At 41.7% G+C, this 17,195-nt stretch overlaps 5 protein-coding genes across 6 annotated transcripts; 3 read left to right on the forward strand and 2 right to left on the reverse strand.

The window, feature by feature from the left end:
- Window positions 1–334: 334 nt before the first annotated feature.
- LOC308366869 (histone H3.2) lies at window positions 335–835 on the reverse strand (the record flags this gene model as incomplete). The annotated part of the gene is made up of 1 exon (XM_080840647.1): window positions 335–835. The coding sequence occupies exon 1, from the start codon at window positions 743–745 to the stop codon at window positions 335–337; it is 411 nt and encodes a 136-aa protein (XP_080696773.1). The 5' UTR covers window positions 746–835.
- A 692-nt stretch (window positions 836–1,527) lies between these two features.
- Window positions 1,528–1,905, reverse strand: LOC308366826 (histone H2A-like; the record flags this gene model as incomplete). The annotated part of the gene is made up of 1 exon (XM_080840583.1): window positions 1,528–1,905. One exon carries the CDS (start codon window positions 1,903–1,905, stop codon window positions 1,528–1,530), a length of 378 nt encoding a protein of 125 aa, XP_080696709.1.
- Window positions 1,906–3,513: 1,608 nt separating this feature from the next.
- LOC308366853 (histone H4) lies at window positions 3,514–3,825 on the forward strand (the record flags this gene model as incomplete). The annotated part of the gene is made up of 1 exon (XM_080840625.1): window positions 3,514–3,825. One exon carries the CDS (start codon window positions 3,514–3,516, stop codon window positions 3,823–3,825), a length of 312 nt encoding a protein of 103 aa, XP_080696751.1.
- An 899-nt stretch (window positions 3,826–4,724) lies between these two features.
- Window positions 4,725–5,099, forward strand: LOC308366833 (histone H2B 1/2-like; the record flags this gene model as incomplete). Its single annotated transcript, XM_080840594.1, has 1 exon — window positions 4,725–5,099. One exon carries the CDS (start codon window positions 4,725–4,727, stop codon window positions 5,097–5,099), a length of 375 nt encoding a protein of 124 aa, XP_080696720.1.
- Window positions 5,100–8,490: 3,391 nt separating this feature from the next.
- Window positions 8,491–16,780, forward strand: npm1a (nucleophosmin 1a). 2 transcript variants are annotated; one of them, XM_080840535.1, is made up of 11 exons: window positions 8,491–8,561; window positions 9,882–9,961; window positions 10,181–10,300; window positions 12,733–12,826; window positions 13,032–13,135; window positions 13,584–13,627; window positions 13,960–14,029; window positions 14,198–14,278; window positions 14,436–14,561; window positions 15,710–15,784; window positions 16,157–16,780. In XM_080840535.1, exons 1-11 carry the CDS (start codon window positions 8,522–8,524, stop codon window positions 16,205–16,207), a joined length of 885 nt encoding a protein of 294 aa, XP_080696661.1. In that variant the 5' UTR covers window positions 8,491–8,521; the 3' UTR covers window positions 16,208–16,780. The 2 variants fall into 2 exon arrangements, with proteins under 2 accessions (XP_080696661.1, XP_080696662.1); XM_080840536.1 differs by having other exon boundaries at window positions 14,439–14,561.
- Window positions 16,781–17,195: the final 415 nt, after the last annotated feature.

Below are 17,195 nucleotides of genomic sequence, written 5' to 3' on the forward strand. Positions count from 1 at the left end.
GTACGCCACCAAAGAGTCATGCTTAAAAATGTTGCTAGTAGGCAAATGTTGCATTAGCATATCTGGAGTGTTCCACACATATAAAAGGATTTTAAACGTGCTTGTGAATTAAGCACGTTGCCCATGGATGCAAAGTTTTATATTCAAGACCTGGCAAGCGTGATGACTGTAACTTGTGAAAGTAAAAAGGTGCATATGCTGCTTAATATTCATTAAACACGTTTTGAAAGGTCACAAAATGTAACTAGAATTTAGTGCAGAACGAAATAGAGCTTTGATCGACAGTTTGGTGGCTCTTAAAAGAGCCTTTTGATTTCTGGAGTGAAGAATGAACTTAAGCACGCTCCCCACGGATGCGACGGGCCAGCTGGATGTCCTTGGGCATGATGGTGACCCTCTTGGCGTGGATGGCGCACAGGTTGGTGTCCTCGAACAGACCAACGAGGTAAGCCTCGCTAGCCTCCTGAAGAGCCATGACGGCAGAACTCTGGAAACGCAGGTCGGTCTTGAAGTCCTGAGCGATTTCTCTGACCAGACGTTGGAAAGGCAGCTTGCGGATCAGCAGCTCAGTGGACTTCTGGTAACGGCGGATCTCTCTCAGAGCCACGGTACCGGGCCTGTAACGATGGGGCTTCTTCACGCCACCGGTAGCTGGTGCGCTTTTACGCGCAGCCTTGGTGGCGAGCTGCTTCCTCGGCGCCTTGCCTCCGGTGGATTTGCGAGCAGTCTGCTTTGTTCTTGCCATGGTAAAGTCTTCTTCGGTTTGAAGTGTATCACAGAGCGGAAAGCGGGATTTTTAAGGGCCTACAATCCAAGCCTGCCCCATGTCTCCGCTGATTGGACATCGTAAGAGCTTCAGAGCGGTGTCAGCAATTCAAAAATACAGAGACCACCCCCCTGGTATATAGTTGCCTTTGTCACTTAAAAAATTCAGTGTAGGTCCAAAATAAAACACTTATACATACTAATACACTAAAATATGCCATAAGTCGGTTACACGTAAAAATAACCACGAATAGAAAATGCTGGACACAAAATACTCACCATACTTTATTTTACGAATTCACAATGTATTTTCGTAAGCAGGACATCGTCCATACTTTCATTAAATGGTATTAGTGTTTGAATAATGCGTTTTAAAGACCGCCCATATCACATTATGGGTACGGCACACAATTAACCCATGGTTTGTCTTTTGCCCACACTGGCGAAAGATCCCGCAGCCTTGCTACGTACACTACTATAATGAAAGTTCCCTCAGTCTTACTAAACACATACTTGTAATGCATCTACTCCTATGCAATATAGGTACTCTTATGGTTGGTCATAGTTCTCCTTATAATTTTGACTTGGATCATAATCGTTTCACTGCAAACATGAGGGTCGGATTTTACCGTTTACATTTCACCACTGAACGACATGTTAAGGGGAGGGGAAGTGGCCTTCTCAACAGCTTGGAATGTACTTTTAAAAATGAATTGGGTGGCTCTGAAAAGAGCCTTTGTTTAATATTTTAGGGGCAGAGATTTACTTGGATTTCTCGGTCTTCTTGGGCAGAAGCACAGCCTGGATGTTGGGCAGCACACCACCCTGAGCGATGGTCACTCCGCCGAGCAGTTTGTTCAACTCCTCGTCGTTGCGCACAGCCAGCTGCAGATGGCGGGGAATGATACGACTCTTCTTGTTGTCACGGGCAGCGTTCCCGGCCAACTCGAGGATCTCAGCAGTCAGATATTCGAGAACGGCGGCCATATAGACTGGAGCACCAGCTCCTACACGATGGGCATAGTTGCCCTTGCGGAGCAGCCTGTGGACACGGCCCACGGGGAACTGGAGTCCAGCCCTGGAAGAGCGAGTCTTGGCCTTAGCTCTAGCCTTTCCTCCGGTTTTGCCTCTTCCGCTCATATTTTCGAATAGGTTTTCTAAAGACTGAAGGGTGGGGAACCACAGAGGGTTGTGAATTTATACACCTCAAGCTCAGTGCTGCTCAGAGCCTCAGTGGTTAAGGATAGAATGCTGGGAGCCAATCAACGTGTAGGTTTGTGCGGGAAACCAAAGGCACTTCAGTTTGGCGCCTGCTTTGTTGTGATTCTCCTTGTTTACTGTTTTGGGTGTATGGAGAGAATGACTGTAAACACTTTTGATTAGTATCCATTGAGGTATTATTATAATACTCATACCGGTATGCCTTTAGGTTTCATAGATTTAGAGTTTAACAGATAACTGTATGTGCCATCTATAAATCTGTAACTCTGTGCTTCTGAAACAAAAAAATAAGAGCTTACAGCTTTGCTGAAATGTTAAATGTTTCCGCAGACAAACATCAGAGTTTTCAGATGAAAGCCCAGGTGTCTTAGTAGGCAACTTTACCATACTGTAATGCCACTTACTTATAAAGTAACTATTCAACATATATGTAATTAAATGTAATTATTTTTACTTGGAATTATTCTGGGAATAAACTGTACAAGAATAGGGTGCAGTCTGTGCATCCAAAACCCCAGCAGAATCGAACAGGTAAGTCCCATTTGGTGCAGTCAAAGAAGAATATGTCACAATGCATATTTCCAAAAACTCACACCTTGCAGGACATTTTCACCCAGAGATAAACAACCTGGCTTGGTCTTGGCATAGTAGGCCGTTTCCGCCAACCATATTTGTTGCCCAACGTTGAAGACTGCAGTATTACGTAAAGATTTAGCTTTGAATGCATTGAACGTTTCAGCAAAAAATGTGTTATCATGACCTATATATATTTTGAAATTGGTAATAATGGTCAGTAGTCGATTGCTTTTGTCCATGGAAGATGGAAGATGTGGGGAGATCAGTTACCTACACTGTTTCAGTTCAGTTCAGTCTGCAGACTTGAGTCTGCCAGGTATTCTCAACTGCCAAGACCAAGCACACTGTTCCCATATGTCCATTGGCAGAGACCTATGTATCCAGTGTTTCAGAAGAAAAATCACATTCTGTATTTTGTATAGATGTATTTGAAAACAATAATTCTAAAAGCACAAACAAAAAAATGCAGGAATTTAAAATCATTGCAGTGTTTATAAGGAAGGTAGATACAATGTGATATATTTGTAAGCCTGTGTGAGAGTTTGAGTCAGTCATAAATAGTAGTAGCCTAATTAACAAAGTCAGTGAGAAAAAAAAAGGTCTCTACAAACACCAAAACACATTTGGCTTAATCTGTTCAAAGCAGGTATCATGGACACTCGTAGTGAATTAATAAAATCATAAAAACACTTTCTGAAATGTATCGAAAAGTATTACAATGTATCTATTTCAGCGCTACTATGTTTAGTCTCAACGCATGTGGATGGGCATGTCACAATGACGTAGTGTTTGCTGCATGTTCGCGCCAATATCATCAAGAAAAATAGGAGGGACAGACGAGGAGGAATGCTTATATAGTCTTCAAATAGGTCCGCCTAGTGAGTACAATTACACATGCTGGCCACAGTGTGGACATTCGTGATTGATCTGCTTAAAGCTTAAACTTTGAAAATGAGTGGAAGAGGTAAGGGCGGAAAGGGACTCGGCAAAGGGGGTGCCAAACGTCATCGCAAGGTTCTTCGTGACAACATCCAGGGCATCACCAAGCCCGCAATCCGTCGTCTGGCTCGTCGTGGCGGTGTGAAGCGTATCTCTGGCCTCATCTACGAGGAGACCCGTGGTGTGCTGAAGGTGTTCCTGGAGAACGTCATCCGTGATGCCGTCACCTACACCGAGCATGCCAAGAGAAAGACCGTCACTGCCATGGACGTCGTTTATGCTCTCAAACGCCAAGGTCGTACTCTGTACGGATTTGGTGGTTAAGAATAAGTTATCCCATCAAACAAACCAAAGGCTCTTTTAAGAGCCACCCACATTATAATTGAAAGATTTTTCCAATGTTACTTAAGTTAAACTTTGAAGAGGTTAAATTGTGTGGATGTAAATTAAACTGTATGTAATTAAATCAGACGCATGTGTCTTGGCAGCCGATATGAAAATTAATCGACTGCTAATTATATAAAATATTGTATAACTCCTGATAGGCCTGCACCATGCCAAGAACATTGGCATCAGATGCACTGTTCTGTAAGGAATTCAATGTTAAACAGCCCAATATGTGCGGCTTCTACAGGCTGTTAAATGCTTAACCATTGAGCGCATTTCCGGCGGTAGTATAATGAGTAGTCTTGCAATTATGTATCTGGAAAAGGTTACGCGCATACCACCATATAAGCATACACTACAGCTCCATTCCTTATTGTGAGCATTTAACTCCGCTGTTTGGTAAAACATGAGAAATTGTCTTATAAGAAGTTAAAGACGTCTGTAACATAATGGCGCAAATGAATGGAACCATTGTGGTGCAAGTAATCTTTGAATGATTACTAAATCATTACTTCGTATAAGGCTACATTTATGTGGGGGTCTTATAAACACCTTAATTGCAACCATTCACGTCAACTCAAAAAGTGCGGGAAGATGAGAAAAGAAAGCTCGTAGTGCATAGTGGGCTAAACTAACCTACTCTGGGCGGAGCCGGTTTAGCAGATGGGCTGTCTCCTACGCTTCAAAGTAACCAACCCTCGCCTGTTTGTTTTTGGAGGGAGATGACTCGGGATTCTGTGTCGTTGCCGGCTTGAGTGACGTGTTAGGGCGTTGTATATATTGGTGGCGCCTGGTCAGCAGGTACTTCCAGTTTGAGTATTCAGATTGAATACATCATGCCTGAACCAGCCAAGCCTGCCCCGAAGAAGGGCTCCAAGAAAGCCGTGGTCAAGTCCACCGCCAAAGGAGGCAAGAAGCGCAGAAAGACCAGGAAGGAGAGCTATGCAATTTACGTTTACAAGGTCCTGAAGCAGGTCCATCCCGATACCGGTATTTCCTCCAAAGCTATGGGCATCATGAACTCTTTCGTGAATGACATCTTTGAGCGCATCGCTGGAGAGTCTTCCCGTTTGGCTCACTACAACAAGCGCTCCACCATCACCTCCAGGGAGATCCAGACTGCAGTGCGTCTGCTTCTGCCCGGTGAGCTTGCTAAGCACGCCGTGTCTGAGGGAACCAAGGCAGTCACCAAGTATACCAGTTCCAAGTAAAGTGTCTATCAAACACACCCAACGGCTCTTTTAAGAGCCACTCACATTGTCTTTGAAAAAGCAGTTCTAATGTTTTCACATGTCGTTCTCGTCTAAAGTGTCGGCTCGGTGGCTGCGTCTGGCTTAAATGTTACGTTACTGTTAAAGGTGTTATATTCTGCAACAAGCGAGTTCGAATGTTTCAGAACAAGAATTGTATTGCCGTTTCAATGTGTTCAGTACACAAGATAGTCGATGTAATGTTCTTACCTATCGTACACCTGCCATAATGATTCGGTTGTTGAACGTTGAAGGCAACTTGCCAAATGTAGGCCTATGGCATGTAGGCTAATGTAGCTTGGACTTGTGTGAAGGATATGGAACCAGGGGGAGCTGGACAGATGGTGTGTTGGGAACCATTCAACCATGTCTGACTAAAATTATTTCTGCTCTTGGATGACAAATAAGTACTGTAGCTTGTCGAAACGGCGAGCACTGAACATATAGTAAAGCGCGATTTAAAAACAGCGGCGCGCGCCTAAAGTGACGTTATTTTTGCTAGCGTTTCAGCTGGCGCACACCTCCGTGTCTAAATTCGTCACTATGATCTATCGGTGCGGGACCACTGATTCCCAGATGGCACAGAATTGGGAAAGCTAATACATTACTAACATTACCCTTATGAAGACCTGAAGGTCAAACGTTTTGCATTTAGGCCAAAACATGAATAATGGTGACCCAGTTAAACTGTCATGTTTCACTGTGCTCTACCACACACAGGACACAGGTATTCTCCTGAAGAAAATAGCTGGACAAAAAAAGCCACTTCTCCATAATGCAGTTGAGAGCATCTTTTGTTACCATTACAACTCATATTAATCTATAGTTAGTGAGCAGGCTAGTTTTCCTGGCAAACTAGCAATAAACAGAACCAGAAACTTTAAGAACCCTTCCAGCTTAATCCACAAGTGAATTAAGGTGATACAGTTCAATTATCATGTCATATAGCCAAGGCTATTTCACCGCACTCTAGTTAGCGCAGTACCTCTTCTTATTGATGCTTCCAGTGGTTAATGCAGAAATGTATGGTGATGCAGTTAACTGTCATGTATACTTCAACTTGCTGTTTGCACTAACAGAAATATTATATCAGAGATATTGCAATATACTTGTTACTCTCACACTGTATTTGTCTGCAGGTTAGTATAGGTGTATTAGGTTAGCATAGTTTGTTATATGTGCATTATATGTTCTAAGTATATATGTCAGTATTATATGTATAGGTTTTTATAGGTTTAGTATACTGTATTGTATATTTATCTGTATAGGTTATTATATGTTTAATACATGTAGATTATGTCCAGAGTTCTTGTATGTTATGTTATTCTATGTTATGTTATGGTAGGTTGTTGTGTGGTGCCTTGTCATAAGAATTGCAGTGCCCAGTCTGACCCTGTGTCATTCTGTGCATCTGACAATAAAATACTTGTAACTGTTTTTTGTAACTGTTTTAAGAGTCGGGGGGTTTGGAAGAAGCTATCTTGTGTGGAGGCGGCTCTGCCAGGAACCTCACTGCTTTCTTTGCATGTGGTGCCCATTTCAGCAGAAATTAATGCCTGTCTGCGTGCTCAGCTGCGTGTCACTGCTGAATCAAAGGACCCATTCTTTGGGGTGCTGCGAGGAGGGGGCTTGTCAGTGAGAAGCTACTGCCTACCACCTATTAAAGCTGCTGCCTCGCCGCCTATTGAGGCTGCTGCCTCGCCACTCATTAAAGCTGCTGCCTCGCCACACTATTGAAGCTGCTGACTCGCCACCTATTGAAGCTACTGACTCGCCACCTATTAAAGCTGCTGCCTTGCAACAATTGGTGTAGTGGTCCCTGGAGAAGTGGGTATACTCTTAATTAGCAATTTTTGAAAGCAGCACATACAGCACAGGATAAACGCCCTGTTGTAGAAGTGGGTATACGCAATGCTGACTGAAAAATAAGTGGGTATACTCCGTATACCTTCGTATACCCTGGACTACACCACTGCTCGCCACCTATTGAGGCTGCTGCCTCACCGCCTTTTGAAGCTGCTGCCTTGCCACCTATTGAGGCTGCTGGGGGGGTTACTTTTGAGTTGGTCAGTCTCTAGGTGAACATCAGGCTTGAATTTGATATTGACAGCAGCAGAGATTTACAGAAGCATGACGTCTTCGTTTTGGCTGATGGAAAATGAGGCTTGCTGCTGCATTTTGCGTCATCAGATGAGGGATGATTGTTCTGATGATTGATCAGATTCTGATGACTGATCTGATGGTTGATAATCAGCAGCCCATAGCATGGGAGAGAATTGGTGTGTGCCTGCACAAGGAGTTGGTGGGCACGTTACGGAAGATAAATTCACTTATGTCACAGAGGACGAATCTGCATGATTACACCGCCATGATGTCCATTCAGAGAATACTGCACTAGCGTTCTCGTATAGCTAGCGCATGGGTCTAGTTGTTGTTGCATGAGGTGGTGCCATGAAGCATTACATAGTTCTCGCAAGATGTCTTACGGCCTGTACCCTTACATAGTGCACTACCAGCCGTGCTGTGGCAGAGGCACAGACACCATTCTACGTATTATAAGTCATTGAACCATCAAAAGGAGTTTGAAGCTGTTTTACATTTTTTAAAGGCACCCAGTGCAACTTTATGTAAACATTCAATGAAAAATAAACATTCAATTTCTAGTCTATTACACGTAGTAAGTTTCAATAACTCCATATCATTACATATCGACATTCAAGGAGCAAAGATGAGACGTCGTTGTGTGGTGAGAACTGATAGAAAATCGTAAACAACAACAATCGCCGGTGGGGAGAAGCCATTTTTCCATTGACTGGAAGCCTGCTTTATTTATTGTAGGTTACAAAAAACAAAGAAAATGGCGGTGATTGTTGTTGTTATCGATTTTCAATCAGTTCTCAGCACACAACGACGTGTCATCTTTACTGCTTGAATGTCGGTATGTAATGGTATGGAGTTATTGAAACTTACTACGTGTAAAAAAGACTAGAAATTGAATGTTTATTTTTAAGCCTCGAAAGTTGCACTGGGTGCCTTTAAGGTAAAATTGCTACACAATGTCACCTTAAGAAGATGACATTGTCACATATGGTTGTATTTTTTACATTAGAAGAATTACACACCGTGTCACACACTACATGTAATTACACGGTCAAGATCCTTCTTGAATAAATCTATAATTAATGTTACCAAATATGTTTTTATTGTAAAAACTTACAATGTGTGTGTGTCCCTGATACAATGTGGCAGACGAACAATCCGAATCTCCCTCCCCCAAATTTGACGTCCGTCTTCCTACGGAGGCGTGGCTACAGTCAGCATCCTCTCACTCAGGGAATTTACTACACTTTCTCGAAGGGTCACATCAGCACACACCGGAAAAAATGGATATGGGTGAAGCAGGACCACAGACGTATCTCTATGGTAACTATGAACATCCCTGATGGAAATGTGTTGATTATTTATTTCAAATCAATATAATAATAGTATTCCCTCAGCTCTGCTGTACCAGCTTATCTGTTAAAAGGAAACTACTTGGTGAGGTATGTTAGCTGCTAGCTATGTTAACTTACTTACCGGGCAGTAAAGGATGAACTAGATTCGGACTACGGTTATAAATGGTATTGTTCTATTAATTAAGTTAGTCGGTGCATTAGTGAGTCTCTCAAAACGCTGGTTTTACAGGTTTACGATTGCTCACTGGGTAGCAGCTGCTAATACTCGGAGCTAGAAATCATGGTCACAGTTTGCTACCCAAGTGCGTTATTGATACAATGCAGAAGTTGGCACTTGCTATGAAGTTTCACAATATGAAAAGGGCATAGTAACGTTATTTAATAAAAAGGTTATCTAAACGTTAACATTCACAAACGTTATCTGCTCAAAATTTGAGAGATGCTGGAGGTAGTGGGGGAGAGATTTTTCAGGTCTCATGTCACCCGCATTCAGTGGCTCTCAAATTACCAGACACGTGTGTCCAGGCCTCCACGTTTTAGCTAGGCTAGCCTGCTAGCTATCGACTAATAGCATGAATCGTAGCTTGGAAGACAGTTATCAGCTAAACAAGTTTATTGGTTACATACATTGTAAGCTAGTCACGTATACTAAGTTGACTTGTATAAAACGTTTAAAAAAGCTGACTAACTATATAAAATGGTAAGTTGTGGTTCACGTGGAAACGTAGCGTTAGCCTGCCGGCATGAACCATGCTTTACGGTAAGGTCACGTCACAGAAAACGTTTTAAGCTGGTTAGCTCCAAGATAACCCTTAAAAAACTTTCCTGGCTATTAGTTCTTAGTGATGTGCAGTTTTTAATGTTCGCTTGTAAGAGGAAATATCTTTAATATGATGTGTTAACAGAAATGCAGTCAACAGTGTGTTAGCTTGCTAATTAGGTTAATTCGCCACCTAGCCGCATAAACGTAAGTTTATAAACTGTCTCTCTGTAAGAGTAATATTGTTACTGTGAATGTTCTGATGTCTTAAATATTGTACTGCAAGTGCGTAGTACGGAACATTCGCTATGTATCCAAAGCGTAATTTCCTTGGGCCAGCTCTCGGTTTCCCCCGTTATGTTCAGGCATGTCTCACACCACGTGGGTTGAGATGGGCTAAGGTTACTGAGCCCTGGTTACCTTAGTTAACCCCGGTGCTATTCGGAGTTAACTGTTGACTCGAAATTGCCTCGTTTGATTCACATGAGCACTTAATATGTTTTTATTCAACATTTTTCTTCTCATTAGGATGCGAACTCGTAGCCGGAAAAGAAGTGAAGTTCATCCCAGAAGATGAGGATGTGGAGCATCAGTTGTCCATTAGAATGGTACGTTCAGTACACCTCTGTATGAGATAAAGGTCAAGACCACAAAAGAGTTTTGAACCTGGGCCCTACTTTAATCTCTTTTGGGCTCCAGCATTTTGCTAGTGCCACTTAATGATTGAAATCAGTCCAGTGTTAAAATTTCTTCTAATATAGAAACACGTAAGCAACAAAGAAGTGGCTGTGTTTTAGTCTTACGAAACATGTTATCTGCCCGCTCAGGTGTGTGTTGACCCTACCACAAAAGATGAGCTGCAGCTTGTGGAGGTGGAAGGAATCGGTGCAGAGGGAACTAAAGTCACAGCAGTGCTGGCGGCCCTTAAGCCGTCCACAACACCCAGTGTAAGTCATTTGGTTGCCTTCAGAGTACACATACCCTACCGACTCGTCCACACTAGTCAAGGCCAGTCAGCTTTTATTGTCCATTTCCACATATGTATGTTGTCGTGTAAAAGACCGATATCCTGAGAAAGAACAAACATTTTGAAATAGGTGTATAAATAAAACAAATACAAAATGTCCCCAGAGGGTTATTCACATTTTCTCACTAAAAGGCTGGAAACAATCTAATTATACAGAGAGTAAACATGGTTAAGACTGGCCACTTGTAAATATTGAGCTTTAAAAACTAGGAATTTAAGTGTTACCGTCTTCTCTCAGGGAAAATTCAGCAACTGCTTTCCACAGGGTACCCGCGAGGTCTTAAAAACTTGAAAAAGTCTTAAATTTAGTATTGATAATTTAAGGCCTTGAAAAGGTATTATATTTTGTGAACCGGTCTTAAATTTCGTCAACAGGTCTTAAATTTCGTTCATCAAGTCCACATTTGTTTATTGTTCGTTGTGACAACGAATCTTAGTACACCCAAACGTCGCATCCAAAATACCAGGCAACCTGTATATGACTCTGAACTGGCTGAGATGCTGACACGATATAGGATAAAACTAGCTGCGCTAGCTAGCTAGACAGTTATCTAGGACACTGCCCTGTCAGGGACAGGGTAATGCTAGTTAATAAGCATCTGCTATCACAGGCAACAGTGGAGCGGGGCTTTTGGGTGATTAAAGAAATTGAAACGTCTAACATTTAAGAACACACTGTTGTACAGGGATGCAAGAACAGTTTCAGCGACTCCCGTTTTTTTCACGGCAGTTTGGGTGACTTGATTATAATTTCATCAACACTAATTCTGGATTGACTCCACCAAACATCAAATCAGCAGCGATTATTTCCCAAACCCTCGAAAGCTGTTGCAATTGAGATTTTAACTTACTTTCTGTTTGAAGATAAGGTATCATAGTGTTGAAGAATGGGTTAGTTGAAATTGGACAACTTTAAATTCATATATGAGATTGAACAACATAAACCCCTATACAGATAAAATAAATGAACAAGGATAGCAAAACCGATTGAAAACGGCAGAAAGGCGTGCATGACAGGACGTCAGATCAGTGACACAGGCAGTTTTTTCCCCATTATATGTGAAGGCTGAGATATTCATAACACTTTATTCAGTCTTACTGGTGGTCCTTTTGTAATACCAACAGGTGCACTTCGTTGTTGCTATGTACTGTTCTCACTACGTGTTTAGCATTACATCGCATAACTATGTTTCTTGATAACAGCTGTTGCCATTTCCACGAGAGGAACATTTGAATGATGTCAAAGTAAAAGTCCAATACTAAACGGTGTTTGTTTCCATAACAACAATACAAGTAATATACATTTAACAGCCTATTTTGCTACATTTTTGCTACATCTTTTATTTGGCATGTTGGTGAGGTTATTATTTTAGAGGACCATTTCTCAATGGTTATGTTATTTAATGAATGTTTGTTTATTAATAACTTATTTTTAACAAATAACTCAATTATAATTACAAAGAGGGAAATTCGCAACTCTATCACAACTTCCACTTGCTTCCGCAATTTAATTGCAACAAACACCTCAAAAACACAGCAACTTTAATGGAAAAGCTCCCACTATAATAAGTTGGCTGAACTCATCATACTGGATGAACAGATTGCTGCCAAAAGCGCAGAGCTCCAAAGGCTGTAGGATCTGTTGTATTACAACCGCACACAGGTTCACCCACAGACGTATCCAGACACGCATGCACACACACACATGTACACAAACACACACTCACACGTCCACCCCTCATAGTTATTGTTTTAAATGGTTGTCTTATGATTACATTTATTTTTTTTTTTTTCATAAAATTATGCATATCAGGAAAGGTGTGATGTTGGTCTTAAATTTCATCTAAAGTGGTCTTGAAAAGGTCTTAAAAAGTCTTAAATTTGAGATGAAAAATCCTGGGGGTACCCTGTTTCCAGTATGTTTGGCAAATTTCCCGCCGCTGCCTGTAGAATGGCGAAATTGACACTAGGGGGAATGCTAACATTGTTCCACAGCAGCCACACTGACATGGCTGCCTGCAGTCTGCAGAATTATTTTTATAATCGGCCTTGTGAGCGCAGATAATCTAAATCGGCCAGCCAATTAATCAGTTGACCACTAATGATGATGTACATACAGGGGAATGAGCTTTAACTTCTCAAGAACCACAGTGCAACATAACACAATATAGGAATATAATTATAGCTTTGTGTCCGTGTCTCCTGCCTGCTTGTTCTTTGAGGCTCCTCCTTGGGACTTTTGTCATCAACTTCTTGCCAATGTTTTTTTTTTTTCATATTTATTTATTATATATATTTTGATTGAAAAGTACTTATTTTGGACATGTCTCTCTCTCTCTCTCTCTCTTGTAGGTGTGTGTGGGTGGCCTTGAAATTACACCCCCAGTTATATTCAGGTTGAGGTCTGGGGCAGGTCCTGTTCACATCAGCGGACAGCACCTAGTCAGTGAGTACCTGTTCTGCTTAAATGTACAACTTTTTAGTTTTATTTTCAGAATTACTTGACTAAATGTCACTGAATCCAGTTATTTGAAGTGCTTTGTTTTGCTGCTGCAGTTTTACTGCTTTTAAGTGTCCAGTCCAACTCTGAAATTTGATAGATTAATGCCCTGGTAAATATTTGTTCTCATCTACGTTTTTCCTGTCACCAGTGATGCCAAGCTTTGATGATGATGAGATGGGGGAGGAGGAGGAAGATGAGGAGGAAGCCATCACCAGCCTGAAGCGAATGGCACCAGCTGGAATGAGGCCTATGGTATGTTTGTTTTGCAGGGATCAATGTAGCGGACCTAAAGCGAATTCCATTTACATTTAGTCATAAAGAGGAAGCTTTTGTCCAAAGCGACGTACAAGGGAGAGAGCTTCAAGCTACGATTAATATAGAGCCCTAGTGTAACAATAAACAAATACTATTTTACAAAAGAAATAGAATCAAAAGTGTAACCATGTAACAGCTATAAAGGCAAGTTAAGTTCTAGTAGAATTGCAAGAAAGGATGTGCTCTCTGAAGAGTTGGGTCTTCAAGAGCTTTTTAAAGGTAGAGCGGGACGCCCCTGCTCTGGTAGTGCTAGGCAACTCGTTCCACCAACGTCTTCAGCCCTGTGAAGGCATTGTCAAGGAGCCAAATGTGGCAGACCTGTATCAGCAGCACTATCCCATAATGCAACTGTCTCTGAATTTGACCACTTGGTTCCTCTTTACAGAAAAAGATGAAGATGGACGTGGATGAAGATGATGATGACGACAGGTGAGTGTTTTTGGTGTTGCACAGTGCCTGAACCGATGTGGAGGCCACTAGATATCTTTTCACAAGAAAACTGGCTTCATTCAAGTACTTAAAAAGTACCAGAGAGAAAAATAATGTTCTTCCCAACCCTTCTGCGAAGAAAAATTGTTGTGAAAAGAGAGTGTGTAACTACTTTGTAACATAGTATATAGTCAGCGCATGCTCCAGATTTTCTGTTGTCTTTTGCAAGTGGAGTGACTGATTTGAATAGGACTGAAATAGATGTTTAAGCTTATATCAAGAGGAATGGCACGTAGTTATATTGACATGGTATATGTGCTTTACTACTCCAGTGATGAAGATGACGATGATGACGACGACGATGATGACGACGAGGAAGAGGAAGAAGAGTCTCCTGTGAAGGTGTGTGTGAGAAGCATTTTATCCCCCCCCCCCCCTTCTTTCCTCCCCCTTGGCAGGTGGTACACCCAAAAGGAGTATACCACACATCTTTCCCCCTGGATTCGTTGTCACTTGTGGCAGTCTCCTGCTTGGTGTTAATCAATAAATGGCCAAATGTGTTTGTTTCAGCCAAAGAAGGCACCGTCCAAACCACAGACACCCGTAGCACAGAATGGCAAGTCACACAAGCCCGGCACACCAGCCAAACAGGTGAGACATCCGGCCTCATCGATGAGCTCACGTGCTTAGTCACATTCCTTTGTTGCTCGTCACTCTTAAAGCTTGAAGCAAACATGAAATTCAATCACGTGTCCAAAGGGAACTCACGTGAACCGAGCCTAAATCGACGATCCGTTTTGCTTTGCAGCAGAAGACCCCAGACAATAAGAAGAAGGACAACAAGAAGCTACAGTCCCCCAAAACCCCCCAGACACCACGTGTCCCCCCAACCGTGGCGGAAATGAAGGTCAAGATGATGGCCTCTGTGCAGAAGGTTTGTATCCCCTGACTTTGCCACTGTGGTTGTTATAGGTGTGGAGCATTCAACTCACACAAGGGTACCTCACATTGGACTGCATTCAGAGATGTGTGTGTGTGTGTGTGTGTGTGTGTGTGTGTGTTGAATGGTACTGATGTGAAGTGACTAACTTAGGTGAGAAGTATTAAGTCTCTTCCCCCAGAGCCAGTTGGGCTGCAGGTATAAGTTTCAGTAGAAGTCGGTGTCTTTGAATAACTGGATAGAGAATAGTCCTGAAATAATGCCAGCCATAGTTTCTGTAAACCATTAATTACTGGTTTTTACCATCTTTAAAATGGTAAACATAATTTTTGTTTCATTTGCAATACTTAAAGGGTGCCCCTTCCCGTATCAGCAGCCTGACATCTCATTGATGCTTAGCCTGCCTAACTAGATGTTGTTGCATTGATGATGGTGCACCGCGGTTATGGGGGTCTAACTTCATAACAGCTTGCAAAGTGCTTATTTGTGACTTCATCAAGATTTACCAGACTTGGCTATACTGGCTTAATGGCCTGTGAGTGCCCTTGTCAAGCACGCCAGATGGGGGTGGGGGGGGGGGGGGGGGGGGCTACTCTCTGCAGAAACATATTCAGATGGTGCTGAGTTGTCAGGAGGAAGAGTGTGAATTTTGACACTTCAACTTTCAAATCCTGTATGGAAACGCTTGAAATCTGCATGAAGGCAAAATAAGATTTTGTTTTCAATGCAAAGCAGTATTTTGTATTGGGCCTCCATTTTTAACATCTAATGTTGAGGTTTTACTCAATCATTCCTGTTTGTTTTGCTTAATTATTACGATTTATTGAATAGTCAAACTGATATGAGGGCATTCTGTGTGTCATATTTGCCTCAGTTACATAGACTGTTATTGAAACATGACTGGTGAGTTTCAGATTTGTCCAGTAAAATACATTATTTCCAGACACAGTGCCAGCAAGGTAAAATCCTTGTACCAAATTTGTTGACAGTCTCTGCTAGTTTGTTTTTTACCTGGTGTTTAATAGTCATTTAAGGACAAACTCAGTCAAAGTGGAGAGGATGGATACTAGTGTGACTCAGTACATCCTTACCTGTTGGACAAACTGGTTTTACATCATACTTTTTTTCTTTCCTGTCTGCAGGGGATCTCGCTACCTAAACTCCAGCCCAAGTTTGAAAACTACATGAAGAACACTTTTAAAGTGGCCGAGGCCAAGGTATTTGTCCAGTTGAATTACAAATGTTGTATGCATGTAACTTTGACATTTCAAACCCGGCCCCAACTAAATTCAACTTTCAGTATTCTTCAATGTTCAGAGAATTTGTGCAAGACTGACTTTGACATTGAGTTGTCGTAGAAGCCCTCTTCAATGTTTTTTTTTATGTGGAAATATCCGATACTCTGCATTAGTAGTAGTACATAGTAAATGTACTCATTAGCTTTTAACCCTTAAAATGGTAAGGCACATGTACACCAAATTTTCAGTTTAAAAAGGATTTGGCTTTATGATTCAAGAAATGATAACAAAAGATCAGTACACAGTTTTTGAATTGGAATCTAACGTGTTGTCCTCCTGGATTCTCCCTAGACCATCGATGAGCTGTGGAAGTGGAGGCAGACCGTGGACGAAAGCAAATGATCAGTCCTCTGCAGAATTGTTCGGTTGTCATTGTTTTGATAAATTATTATTGTTTCTCACCCCCTCCCCCACTTTTTTTTTTTTTTTTTTTTTTTTTTTTTAATTCACCCCCAAGTTCGAGCCGTGATTACGTATTCTCACTGCTATATTCTCAGCCTGCCTCAGAACGAGATTACTGTCTACATGTCCAAGTGGATTTGACCTTTCACCCTGCCATCAGCCTTATTCACCTGAGGACTAACCTGAAAGAGGAGGAAGGGGAATCGCGTCCAGTATTTGTTATTTTTTTTAGTTTTTTTTTTAATTAATTGTTGTTTTGAGTCATTTGTGTGAATGGAGTTAAATCAACATTTATGTCAAGGGGGGTCTTCAGTGTTCCTGTACTGTTGTACTTGAGTTTGAAGCCTTTATTGCTCCCCTTCACATCATGTTTGTTTGTTTGGTTGGCTAATTATGCTTTTCTTCGCTATCCGGTCCATGTTCGCTGAATGAGGTTTTATATGTGCCCTGTTGGGTGCCAGGACCCCTCGGGGTTACTAGGGGATTGGGGAGGGACATGAATAAATAATTCCACTGAAATTGTGATTTAGTTTGACTGATTCTTTCAATTGGTGCATCTTTAAAATACATGATAAGATACACACACACACATATATATATATATATATATACGTATATGTATCTCATTTTGCTCCATTAGGCTGAAATGTGTCTTGGAAATACAATCGCAGACACTTTCCTGGGAGAGGCCATTCTCTTTATTTTCATGCCAAGGTTGTCAGTCACATGGATTGAACAAAACTCTAACCTTCCCATGTCTCCTCATTCATAGGCTGTATCGCCAATGAGAAATGATTAACTGCTACTGTTATTACAGGCCATGTTGATGAGACCACGCCCTTTTGCAATGAATACAGTAGGGTGTGAGAAGTAACAATCAAGTTACAGCTTCTGCTGTTACATTTGCCTTTAATTGTCTTTGCATGTA

This window comes from Sprattus sprattus, assembly GCF_963457725.1.
Source record: "Sprattus sprattus genome assembly, chromosome: 1".
Taxonomy (NCBI): domain Eukaryota; kingdom Metazoa; phylum Chordata; class Actinopteri; order Clupeiformes; family Clupeidae; genus Sprattus; species Sprattus sprattus.

Excerpts from the sequence above, each read along its gene's own strand:
- npm1a (XM_080840535.1), top strand. The coding sequence starts at position 8,522 with ATGGATATGGGTGAAGCAGGACCACAGACGTATCTCTATG. Across the intron at positions 9,962-10,180 it reads ATCAGTTGTCCATTAGAATG|GTGTGTGTTGACCCTACCAC; the intron begins GTACGTTCAGTA and ends CTGCCCGCTCAG. Across the intron at positions 14,279-14,435 it reads CCGGCACACCAGCCAAACAG|CAGAAGACCCCAGACAATAA; the intron begins GTGAGACATCCG and ends TTTGCTTTGCAG.